The sequence below is a fragment of the Miniopterus schreibersii genome, assembly GCF_964146895.1.
Source record: "Miniopterus schreibersii genome assembly, chromosome: 17".
Classification (NCBI taxonomy): Eukaryota; Metazoa; Chordata; class Mammalia; order Chiroptera; family Miniopteridae; genus Miniopterus; species Miniopterus schreibersii.
Genome location: NC_138117.1, coordinates 12740777 through 12753607, shown reverse-complemented (window position 1 = coordinate 12753607; position 12831 = coordinate 12740777). Strand labels below are relative to the sequence as shown.

At 39.4% G+C, this 12831-nt stretch overlaps 1 protein-coding gene across 5 annotated transcripts in view; it reads left to right on the top strand.

The window, feature by feature from the left end:
* The window catches only part of TRPS1 (transcriptional repressor GATA binding 1), a 220077-nt gene extending 212535 nt beyond the window's left edge, over window positions 1-7542 (top strand). For all 5 annotated transcript variants that reach the window (XM_081116453.1, XM_081116451.1, XM_081116450.1 and 2 more), the window contains one exon: window positions 639-7542. In XM_081116453.1, coding sequence (XP_080972579.1) covers window positions 639-1700 — 1062 coding nt within the window. In that variant the 3' untranslated portion in view covers window positions 1701-7542. The remainder of the gene's footprint in view (window positions 1-638) is intronic.
* Window positions 7543-12831: the final 5289 nt, after the last annotated feature.

Below are 12831 nucleotides of genomic sequence, written 5' to 3'. Positions count from 1 at the left end.
AGTCAGACCTAATGCCACATGGCTGGGTTCTGGTGCAAGCTCTCTCCCTGGCTTACAGAAGGCCACTTCCTCACTGCGTCCTGTTTAACCTGATTTAACACCTAAAGACCGTGCACTTTCCAGATACAGTCACGTAGTGGTTAGAGATTCCACACGTGAGTTTGGGGGGGGCACACAATTCAGTCGGTAGCAATGCATAAGTTTTGCACAGCTTTTATCAAAACCTATCTCCCATGTTACGATGTTGACATCTTAGTGCATGACTCAGAAGTTGAGAAATATTTCAGAAGAATCACATTTCTTCAAGGAACTTTCTACATGGTTTTATCGCTAAATGATGCAATTCCAAAATTCATTGAGTTTGGAAAGCCGTTTGTAAGTAGATGAAAGTTTTCATTCCTCCCTGCAAAGATGGCCATGATTTAATTAGGCTAAGAAGAGAAAAAGAAAAAAAAAAGCATTTTGGTTTCTTCCTGCGGCCCTGCTTAGGGCAAAAGGAGGAGATTTAGTAAATCTGTACGGTAAAGCCTATCCTTGCTTTGAACTTAGGCATGGTTTCTGTCTGCGAGGAATTGTTAATGCATTTTAATGTATTTTTTGTGTTTTCCTTTTATGTACTGTGTGTGCGCCCCCTGCAGACCCCCAGGCCTTTAAACATCATTAAACAAAACAACGGTGAGCAGATCATTAGGAGAAGAACCAGAAAGCGCCTCAACCCCGAAGCCCTCCCGGCCGAGCAGCTCGGCAAGCAGCAGAGGGCCGGCGGCGAGGAGCAGCTCAACGGGAGCCCCCTGGAGAGGAGGCCGGAGGACCACCTGCCCGAGAGCCACCAGAGAGAGATCCCGCTGCCCAGCCTGAGTAAATACGAAGCCCAGAGCTCCTTGACTAAAAGCCATTCAGCTCCGCAGCCGGTCCTGGTCAGCCAGACCCTGGACATTCACAAAAGGATGCAGCCTTTGCACATTCAGATAAAAAGTCCTCAGGAAAGCACTGGAGACCCAGGAAACAGCTCCTCCGTGTCTGAAGGGAAAGGAAGCTCTGAGAGAGGCAGTCCCATAGAAAAGTACATGAGACCTGCAAAGCACCCAAATTATTCACCGCCGGGCAGCCCTATTGAGAAGTACCAGTACCCCCTTTTTGGACTCCCCTTTGTACATAATGACTTCCAGAGTGAAGCTGATTGGCTGCGGTTCTGGAGTAAATATAAGGTCTCCGTTCCTGGGAATCCGCACTACTTGAGTCATGTGCCTGGCCTACCAAATCCTTGCCAAAACTATGTGCCTTATCCCACCTTCAATCTGCCTCCTCATTTCTCAGCTGTTGGATCAGACAATGACATTCCTCTAGATTTGGCGATCAAGCATTCCAGACCTGGGCCAACTGCAAACGGTGCCTCCAAGGAGAAAACGAAGGCACCGTCAAGTGTAAAAAATGAAGGTCCCTTGAATGTAGTAAAAACAGAGAAAGTCGATAGAAGTACTCAAGATGAACTTTCAACAAAATGTGTGCACTGTGGCATTGTCTTTCTGGATGAAGTGATGTATGCCTTGCATATGAGTTGCCATGGTGACAGTGGACCTTTCCAGTGCAGCATATGCCAGCATCTTTGCACGGACAAATATGACTTCACAACTCATATCCAGAGAGGCCTGCATAGGAACAATGCACAAGCAGAAAAAAATGGAAAACCTAAAGAGTAAAACCTTAGCACTTAGCACAATTAAATAGAAATAGGTTTTCTTGATGGGAATTCAATAGCTTGTAATGTCTTATGAAGACCTATTAAAAAAAAAAAATACTTCATAGAGCCTGCCTTATCCAACATGAAATTCCCTTCTCTTATTATTCTTTCTTTTGATGAGTAGGTTACCAAGATTAAAAAGTGAGACAAATGGTCAGTGAGAAGAAAAAAAAAGGGGGGGACAAGATGGTAACTAGTCACGTTCTAGAACCTAGTAACTCAAAACCGTCTTGGTGAATGTGTACGGTGGCAACGATCCATGAGAAGTTTCACCAGACTATAATTATTATGTTTGTAAAGAAAGAGATCAAAGCTGTCTACAATTTGAAAGGGTTTACATACCATGAGTCTAAAGCAGTATTGGGCTGGCCTTTGGCCCATTTGTTCAAAAACCCATAAAATGTTGCCTAAATTTAGAAATATCATGATATCCTAGGCAGAGGAGGAGAAACCTAATCTCCAGGGCAGTGAAAGGAAAATGGTGCCCTCTTACATCAGTCTCCTCTCGTTGACCACGTTTCAGATTTAGACCTAGAAATGTGAGCTGTGGTTAGGCTTGGTGAGGGATCGGCAAGAATGTGACAGATGGTGGCACAATGTTTTTGGCCTGCCCTGCCTGTATATACACATGCACACCCTCTCTGATACTTCTGTCCTTTAGATGTTCGAATACTCCTTTCGAAAGTAGTCCTTTTGTTCGCAATTTAGGTTCATTTTGTCCAAATATATATGCATTTTTTAAAACCAATGTCCTCAGTGCTTATGTAGTAATTTTATTTTAGCCAGATATTTCTTTCTTGTATGCGATGAACCAGTGTGGATTTGTTTTTGAAGCCTCCTCTTGGTCACTAATCTCACTTGGCACATGATAACTAAAGGGATCCCCTCAGTTCAAAAGACTAGATGGATGCAAAAGTTCAGACCATGGGCTTAATTTGTTTAGAACACATGGTATTTCTCCACAAGGTAACCTGCTGTATTTATTTATTTTCTTTTGGTTAAATGTAATTTCCAAACTTTGTGGTCAGGCAGCGTCTAAAGTTACGTTACCACAGACTGACGGTGTGTGTACCAATCAATCCCTTCATTAGAGTTATGCAGGTTTAGTTAAGTAGCATTAAATAGGATTCTTAGAAGTATGTCTTCATATTTCCTTTAATACTTAAGGCTTTGTAAAACTATCCATGAAGGGAACGCTCCTCAGCATAACTGCTCAGGGAAATAGGGCTAAATAACTGAACATTAAATAATTGGTTAAAGGTGCTGTTAGTCGAGCCTCAATGCTTGCTACAAGGATGTATGTACAAGGACTGACTTTAATAATTTGCATTATATTGTCCCAACCAGTAGTTTATTTTTTGCCACGGAGATGTAGAAGATATTACAAGCTACTGGATGCACTGTCAGATTAACTTATTTCATTAAAGAAGTTGGGAGAACAAATAGGAAAAAAAAAACTTATTTTTCTAGTAAATATTAATGTATTACATTTCAAATAATGGTGCCTGACATATTGAATAATTATTTTCTACAGTGTACGTATGCAACAAAGATATTCCATCATGCATTAGAGTCAGTTCTGGCTCTGCCTAGCTGTTTACATTTGCAAATGTAGCAAACAAGGTAATGAAGCAACTATTTCTATTGCGGTAGATATCTTTTTGTGTGTGTGTGTGTGTGTATGTGTGTGTGCGCATTAAAATTGTAAACGGTAACATGAAACAAATGAAAGTTCTTGATATAATGGTATGGAAAACAAGAAGGAAATGAAAATATTTTTATGCCTACTTAGGAAAAAAAAGGGTAGTACTATTCATTCCAAGTACTTTTTTTTTTTTTTTTAATTTTTAAGCTCTTAACTCACATTGTTATGCTTAAAATGATAAACATATATCCTCTTTTTATTGCTTTGTCGATGTTTCAGATGAAACATTTCAGAAGTTATTTTGATGAGCGCTGCTGGACTCCGCAGCACTGATGTTTTTATTGCCTTCTGTAGTCGCGTTTGCACTCCGTTTTTTACATTAATTCGCAGTTGCTTCGTATCGTTGCGTTTCGTTGCGTTTCGTTGCATTTTGGGTTTCCCTTTTTCACAGCGCCAGGCCTTCGGTTCTTACCGCTGGATGGCAGGTGGAGCTCAGCCAGCTCGTGACCGTTGTAGGGAATGAGGTTACGCGTGTCTTCCTGATGTCCTGTTGTCGTTTCCATTCTCGCATTTTCGTTTTCATGTAAAAAGAGAGAGACAGAGACGGAGAGAAAGAAATCAGGACTAAGCCTTCTGCTTCAGCTTCATTGGTAAAGGGCTCTATTCTGATCTCACCTGTCGCGTGGCTCTGACATTCACAGACACTGAAATAGAGGTGGGATGAGGCGCTCCGGCCTTCAGGTGACGCGATGTAATGTATCTTTCTTAGGAATTGAATGAACGCATCTCCAGTGTACAGGCAGACTTGAGAGGTGGCAAGTAAAGATCTGAAAAGGAGATTTCCCAAACCATAACCCAGTATTTAGTTTTCTTAGTGAAAAGACTGGTAGCAAAGTGCTCTCTGGCGAACCTCCAGCAACATTCTGTGTGGACTGCTCAAATCAGCAAAATACCAGCAGTTTGGTTAAGTTTGGCAATATTTACAGGTATGGCTTTTGGGGTAAAACAGCTCCATCAGCCGTTTCTTCAGTATGTCAGACACAAATAGGTTCTTCACTTTTGGCATGTACGCCTCTTTATTTTCATGTGATCTTTTTTTCCTTAGACTTGGTAGTAATGTTTAGCATTGGAAGATACATATCACTATTCTTGGAATATTTATGATCAATCTACTTTCAGTAGAATATTCTTGAATAGCATCGACATGCTAGATCCTATTTCTTTATTATTGATTATTTTATTTTCATTTTTGGTTTTGTCGTGATACATATTTCGATGGAGAAGAGGGTGGGCTTTTCTAAAATGATGAAAATCTATCGTGACACTAAAATACCCCTAATTTTTTGATTTCTGAAAGCCTTTGTTCCATCTTTCAAAATATATTACAAAAAATGATTAGTTGTTACTTTATTTGGTTTTTACTTTATTTGGTTTTAAGATGTCATTTTGTCTTACGTGGTGATTTTTAAATGAGCTATTTAGGTACTTAATTTTTTTTTTTTTTTGAGGACTTTCAAGATGATTTAGGAATTTCCCCTCTTGGAAAAGGCTTCCCTTATGATGAAAACTATATGCCAGCTAAAATTGTATGCCATTTAAAAACTAAGTCTCTTAAAATTCCTTGTCTCTATTCCGAATGACCTTTGGATCAAACTTCAGGCCAGGACCAGCTCATACATTTTCACTCTCCCTTTCCTCACCCTTTCTCCCTTCATCTCTCACCCACAGAATCATAATGTTGTTGGGGATAAAAAACCATAAAGAGCCGGCCCACCTCACAAGGTTGTGGATTGAGAGAAACTACACGACTCTAAGTGATGAGAAAATGATGGAGCTCTAAACGTTCACACGTTAACTCTGTAGTTCGAAAGGGAAAGAGTGTGCCCTTCTTTCCACGTGACATATTGAGATGTTCTTTAAAAAAAAAATCAGCTTTGAAGTTAGTGATGTTTTGTTCTAAACTGTTCTCTTTTAGTAAAGGTAGATTTTAGAAAACAAGCATGGGGATTCTTTTCTAAGATAATATTAATAATAAGAAAAAAGTGATTATCATTAACAGCTCTTTGTGGAAGCCTGTGGTAGCACATTATGGTTGCACATGTGCACATAATCTATTATGATCCAATGCAAATACAGCTCCAAAAATATTAAATGTATATATATATATTGAAATGCCTGAGGATAGACGGTTTTCTTAATAAATGGAAGAGTATGGATACTGCTATCAAAAGAATGATTAGCCTCCTGCTGTGTGGCTGCAAAACATCACAAGGTGACTTGTCCTGAGACCTCTGGACTGCCTGCCTGTTTAGTGAACAGTAACCCAACTTGGAGGGGGAATGTCTGTCACCCATCGGTGGAAGCGTGGAGCAGAGAAGCTGGTCTTGAGCTTCTGGGCTGTATGCCAGCCTTTTGCCTAAAGTTTACATGAGCTCACAGCTTCCTGTCTTTAGGTTGAGGGCCATGGCAGAAAACGCAAGACATCTTTGGTGAACAAGTAGGTAAAAGCTTGCCCTCCTAGATCACAGGAGGAAACCGAGGAATTGAAATCCAACCTGAACATGGAACTAAATACGCTAACCAAAGGTAGGTACTCGTAGGTGGGATTCTGTCAGCAGGCATCTGTCCATTGAAAGGATAGAAAGACCTTGAAGGGCTGCGTTGTTTTCCCAAAGAAAGACTTGGCCAAGGGCAGAAGGCACGGCTTCTTTGAAGAGCGCTTCCTTTTGGTTTTCCGATTACTCTTCCATAGACAGTGGACTCATGTGTTCCTGGTAGCGGTGCAATGGTTTAGAAAGTACCCACGGTTATTTGCAGTAATTAGGACCTCCGGAAGATGCTAGGGCAGAAGCGTGCGAGTCAGGGATGAAGGAAATGTGAAATTCAGCGTTGACCCGCACGCGGGAACTGGAGCGTCTATGCTCACGTGCTGTTCTCTCGGAAGGAAAGGTAGAGCTGAGCTTCGCTCCGTCCTGCACCAGGGAAGAGCAAGGGTAACTGTACCTGGAAATAACGTGTAGCCTTCCTCGGAGAAAATGGTCCTTCAAGATCCAGAAGTCCCAAAACTGTATTCTGATTTTACCCCTGGTTGTCTTTTCATTATATGACCTGCAGCAAATCACTTTTTCTTTTTGTGCCTCAGGTTCCTCACCTGTAAAATGGAAAAAATATATTAATAATAATAATATTAATAATAATAATAATGGTAATGTAGTACTTGTTTGTAAAGCACTTTGAGATCCTTGGTTGAAAGGCACCATGGGAGTGCCAAGTATTATTATATGGCCAAGGGGCTTATTTAAACTCTCAGTTCCCAAGGGCCAGGAAAGTTTGGGGTCATTTGTGTTAGAGATGAGCTGTAAATACCATAACTAGACAGCCTATAGTGTTGGCTATGAAGAGGCAAAACTATTACAAGGCTGATAAAACTATAGTTTTTTAATGGCTACCAAGGCAGATATCACAATAAGAAATGCCAAATTCCTTAGGGTGGACAATTGGACCACATGGATAAGTTGGGGGGTGGGATGGGAGTGGGAAACATCTCAAAATGCCAATGTAAAATTAACTTACAGCAATATTCACCAGCAGAAAATGTCTTTCATATGGAATGATTTCATGTTGCTAAGAAAAAATTCAATTTGTAGTCCTGATTTGAATATTAGAATGTTGGCTATAATAGTTCTGTTCTTACAACACATGGAATTTTTCTTTTGTTTTATTTAATTTTGTTTTCATAGTGCATGTTCATTTCTACTCACAAACATGTTCTTGGTGTATTTCTTATGCAAACAATCTTCAGGCAGCAAAGATGTCTGTTACATCTAAACTTGAATAATAAAGTTTTACCACCAGTTATACATAATGGCGTTGGTATGGTTTATATGGATTCACTTTCATCTATGTCGTGATAGGAAATACACACCATTGTAACATATAGACAGGCTCTGATGAGTTGAGATGGTGAAATCAAATAACCATTTAAAAAATATGACTAAGATTGGAAAAGCCTGGCTTCTCTCAACTTGTTTTGTTTTGCTTTGCTTTTTTCCCCCTTATAACCAATCAATCTCTTATTGATAGATTTTGTGTAAAAAAAGTTATACTAGTTTCTTTAGGAAGATTAACAATAAAACTTGTGTTTATTTCAAAAACATTTATTGAGTATCAAGTATTGAGTGTTGAGTACTGGGTAATGATTGTTACAATATGTAAAAACTCCAGCTATTGAAGTTGAACCTCGATTCAATTCAGTATACCCATATGGATATGATGTGAAGACCCTGATAAGTCATTTCAAGAAGTTTATATTACTATATCACATGCCTTGTTGGTTTGCTTAAAATGAAATTAATCAGAGGAGGGTTCCTGAAGGATTATTATGAAAGAGGGAAGAGGCAGAAGAAATCTAGATAGGAAGACCTGAGAAGACCTCACCCAAGTGTTTTTTAACCAGCAAGAAAAACAAAAAGTTCAGGACATAACGTATATAAATAACTCATGGCTTCAGAATATTTGTAAAATTTCAAACGAATTAGTATCGACCCTCCTCCCACAACCTTCACTTCTCATTTTTGTGAACCTAAATGAACAAATCCTGTCCTTATTTTTTCTAGCTCTTTCTCTTCTCCCTTGTTTTGCAAACAGAGGGGAGGCTTTGAGGGCCTTCCATATGGTAATAAGCTTGTTTCAAAGCTGGAGGCAACATTCTGTAGATAAAAGTGTAATAATAACAATGTGATGAATTTTTTTCCTTATATAGACTCTAATTCTTGTATCAGGGACCACTTTTTAGATAAAGTTGAATATACTCTGTTCTCACCCTGGACTGTCAGCATCCCATTTAAGGGGAAATATGAGACCATCAGCTATTGACCATTGACCGTTGTTGAGGGGAGAGGAGCGAGCTGGCACTGTCACCCCTCCTCACCTTTTGCTCTCCCACTGAGGGTGGAGCAGGATTCAGAAACTCAGCTGCACAGAGGAGCGGGCGCGAAGCCTGTGTGGGTGAGGGCCCTGGGTGGAGCCTTCGGGGGGTGGAGGGCTGTGCAAAGGAAGCCTTTCTTTGGCTGGAAGGCTATTGCCAAGCTGACTTGTGTTCCCAGATTTTCAGTTTTCAAGAAAAATGGGACAAAGGGAATTTTATATGGAATCTAATTTTTAATGTCAGTGACTGCCTCAAAAAAAAAAAAAAATACTGCAAGCCAAACAAAACACTTGTTCAGGATAAATTCCACCCGTAGACGGGCCGACTGTGACCCCTGGACCTGGAACAATAGTGAACTCTGGTAACTGGCAGGGAGGAAATTGGGCAAAGGGCTGAGGTTAGCTGTGGTTCCTCTGGGTTTTGTCTCGGGTCCCAGTGCGTCTCTGGCTCTGCCAGAAGGTCCGAAAGCCCTGTGGCAGCACCACCTGCCTGATTCTTTCGGGGCCAAATTTGCTTCAGACGAAAAACCATTTACACACAGTAGAAATAGGCCCAATTTTTTGAGCACCCTGCTAATTACTTTTTACTGTTGTTCCCCATCTTTGTAACCCCAAGTACAAGTTTTCTTTTTTTAACACACTGGTATGAGCAAAAGATATCTGAAAAACTATTAAAAGTTGCAAAAAATGTTCAGTCACGCCCAAGATGTCCTTATATCCATCTCCATGTCATATTTTAGAGTGAAACTAATGGGTAGAAAAGTAAAGCGTAACAGGTGGGAAGGGAGGGGCTTTTCATGTTATAGTTGGTCGTTTTAATAAAGAATCTTTTAAAATAGAAGTAAGTTTTATAATGACAATTAATTGCTAGTTTTATAATACTCGTCAATATGTTCAGGATGGTAGCAATCTGAAAGTCACCTTTCATAAGCACTGCAGTATTTGTATAGAATATATTACATGAGGTAACAACCCATTCTCCCAACCTCCTGCTCAATAACAGTGATGAACAATTAACAAATGCTAACTTTTTTCTTTGGGTATGCAGTAGAGACTGAAATAGCCAGGGTTATTAGAGAGAGAAATATAATGGAAATTTTTAATTATTTCGATAAATGGTGAATTTCCCTGTTAAAACTGCATAAGCACTAAACTGTAAGCAATTTCCCAGGAATATTTATGAACTGAAATCCCACTAATACATCACAGACTTCTTAGAATGTGTACCACCACTTATATGAAAGCAATGTCTGCCCTCATCTTGTCTAAACATCAGTCATTTTTTTGTGTATAATATACAACCAACAGTATTTTCATCCAAGTTTCCATTTCCTTGCATATTTTCTTTCTACATAGCATCTATTATTACCCAAGGAATTGACGTGTCCTACAAAGCTCAATTTGATATCATGATGATGGGTTTTGCTCCTATAATTTTATTTATTACAGTTGCCTTGATTTTTTTTCTCTGGAGAAATTATCACTGCCATTATTTTGTTCTTGGTGGTGACACACAGCACAAGCCCAGGCTTTGTGCATTTATTCAACTATACAAATTGAGTCTTTACTATGTGCCAGGCACTATTCCAGGTGTTTGGACTATCTTAATGAAAGAAAGCAGGCCCAAACTCCTGTTATTGAGAAGGGAGAGAGACAATGTACATATGCAATAAACAAATATATGAGTAACATTTCTTGTTAGAAGATGATAAATGCTTTGGAGAAGAAATAAAGCAGAGTTAAAGGGAAAATAGGTGTCATACTAAATAGGCTAAACAGTGAAGTGTTCATTTGGGCCCAGACTTGAAGGAAGGACTGGCAGAGTGAACAACTGCTGCAAAAGCCCTAAGGTGAGAGAGTGTTCGTGGTAAGTTTGAGAAACAGCAAGGAGGCAATGTGGCTGGGACATGGTAAACCAGGGGAAGAGTGTTGAGAAATTCACTCAGACTAAAGCATGGAGGTGAGAGGAAACCAGATCGTGTAGGACGTTATAGGCCCTTTCAAGGATTGTGTCTTTGTCTGGAGTGGGGAAGTATTTTAGTGTTTTGAGCAAAGGAGGGTTATTTGATTTATGTTTTAATGGGACCATTCTCTTCTGTGTTTGGAATAAATCAAAAGAGGTGATAGAAGGGTAGAAGCAAGGAAACCAGGTTGGGAATGAACTTAGCAATCTCTACAAGAGGTGAGAGGAGCAGAGAAGCAGTTAAAATTCCAGAGATCATTTTGAAAATACAGTAAACTAGATGACCTGGATATAGGGTGAGAGAGAGAAAAGTCGAAAATTAAGATTTTTGCTCCGAGCAACTAGCAAAAGAGATCGAATGGATCAGGTTTGGAGTGGGGAAGCAATGGAGTTAAATTTCGGAAAGCTACATTTAAGATCCAAATAGGTCAAGTAGACTTTTAGATCTATGTGTCAGGAGTTGGGAGTTGGATAACATTAACATATAGACTATTTAAAATCATGAGACTAGCTAAGAAAATCTAGGGAGTGCAGGTTAGAGAAGAAAATACTCCCAGTATTTGAAATCCGGGAAATGAGGAGACATGAGCAACAGAAACCAAGGATGAAGGAAGGGCCTGTGAGGTAGAAGGAAAACCAAGAGAGTAAGATATCATGGAAACCAAGGAAAACAAAATTGTGTCATGAAGGAGAGAGGGATTGACCTTAGAGCATGCTGCTGATAGGTCAAGTAGGGTAAATACAGAGGATTGGTCATTAGCTTTAGCAACATGAAGGTCACCGGCAGGGTGGGCTATACAATTTATGGGACCCGGAGAAAACTGAACATTCAGGGCCGCCTTGTCCAAACATTATGAATTTCAGGATGGAGTTCAGTGCCCTGTGTAGCTGCACAAGTTGCATGCCCACGAAGCCGGCCCTGGTCCACAGGGCCTTGACCAGAGCAGTTTCATTGGTGAGATGTGGAAGCCTGTTGGAATAAATGTAAGAGAGAATAAGAGGAGAGATTTGGAAAACTAACTATAGAAACAATTTGAGGAGCTTTGCTGTAAAGGGATCAGAAAAAAGGGGTGATTATTGGCACAAGATGTTGAGTCAACAGCATTTTCATTCCGTTTTGTTTTCCGAATGTGAGAAATCACATGCTGCTTTGCAATGGAGGAGGCTGGCAGAGGGAGGGCCTTCATTCATCTTAAAGGAGAGGCGAGGAAATAGCTGGGGTGATGTTTTTTAATAGGTGAGTAGGTGAAAGGAAATAGGATTGTATGCCCAAGGGAGAGGTGACTAGAAATGAATAGTTCACATTCGGAGTTACAGTTGGCAAAGCAGACTGTGTAGACACAGATGTTGGTACATGTGTGGATGCAATGGCAGAGTCCCCGAAAGCTCTATTTTTTGGATGAGATGTTTTTTCTTGAGGCACTGCTGTTTTGCTTATTACTCCATTCAGAACTCTCCTAAGCACTCCATCAGAGATGAGACTACGATTTACACATTAAGTAAGCCAACATGGTTTTGTTATATCTCAGGGCATTTGGGTATTTGGATAAAGTCAGAAAACTCACTTGACTGAAGATGGTATTTGAATCTCCCTTTAAAAATTGCTTCTGCAAAAACCTGCCCCAACGTACTCACTTTGTTTAGTCAGTTCAAAAATATTTTTTCTCATTTTCTTAACTATTAAAGACTATTTTTTAAAAGACAGCATGCACTTTGCTATGCTAATATGGAGCTCCACAGGAAGTAGCTTTCTTAGTTTCTCTTAGTAGGATGTTACACATTCCTGAAGATCCGTCCAATAAAATGCAGGATTTTACTAACTTTTCCTTGTGAATGTGATTGCTTTTTTTGAGTGAATAAATTCATGTTTGTTGAGTACTGATTCTGGGCTCAAAACTATGCGAGAGTAGTAATAGACAAATAGAGTTAAAATTTGGAGCAAACTCAGTTTTTCCACAAATGTACAGTTGATTAAGCTATAAGGTTGCTTAATTATAAATCTTTTCTCATTTCAAAATATTTTCTAAGCCTTTAGTTGTTGCATTTCATTTCATTATTCATTTTAATACCCTTAACAAATAATATTTCCAATATCTTAATAAAATTTTATTAATATTTTAGGAGAAACATCTATTATTTCCACTATGACTTTCAAAAATGAGCTCAGCTATTCAGTGAAAGGCTTTGGTTATTTGTTAACAGTACAACTTCTAAGTAACTACTTAGTCAACTGGATAACTTCTAAGAAAATAGGAAACAATATCTTGCCTTAGATATCTAATAAAATCAAAATCAAAACTGAAAATCCAAATGAAGTGAACTTCAGTGACCTACAGACATTTTAGAGAATGAAATTGCTTTAGTTTTCCTGCAGCGTATTGCTCTTTAACTTGTAATCCAGCAATTAGCCCGAGATATTTTATCAATGTTTTTGTTTTGTTTTTGTTTTTGCCAACAGCAGCTGTCTTGCTCTGTAATCCAGCAATCGCACTTCCTACATCCATGCAAGTCGCCTCACAGGCAGTGACAATTGTGTACCCTCATTGAAAAACACAA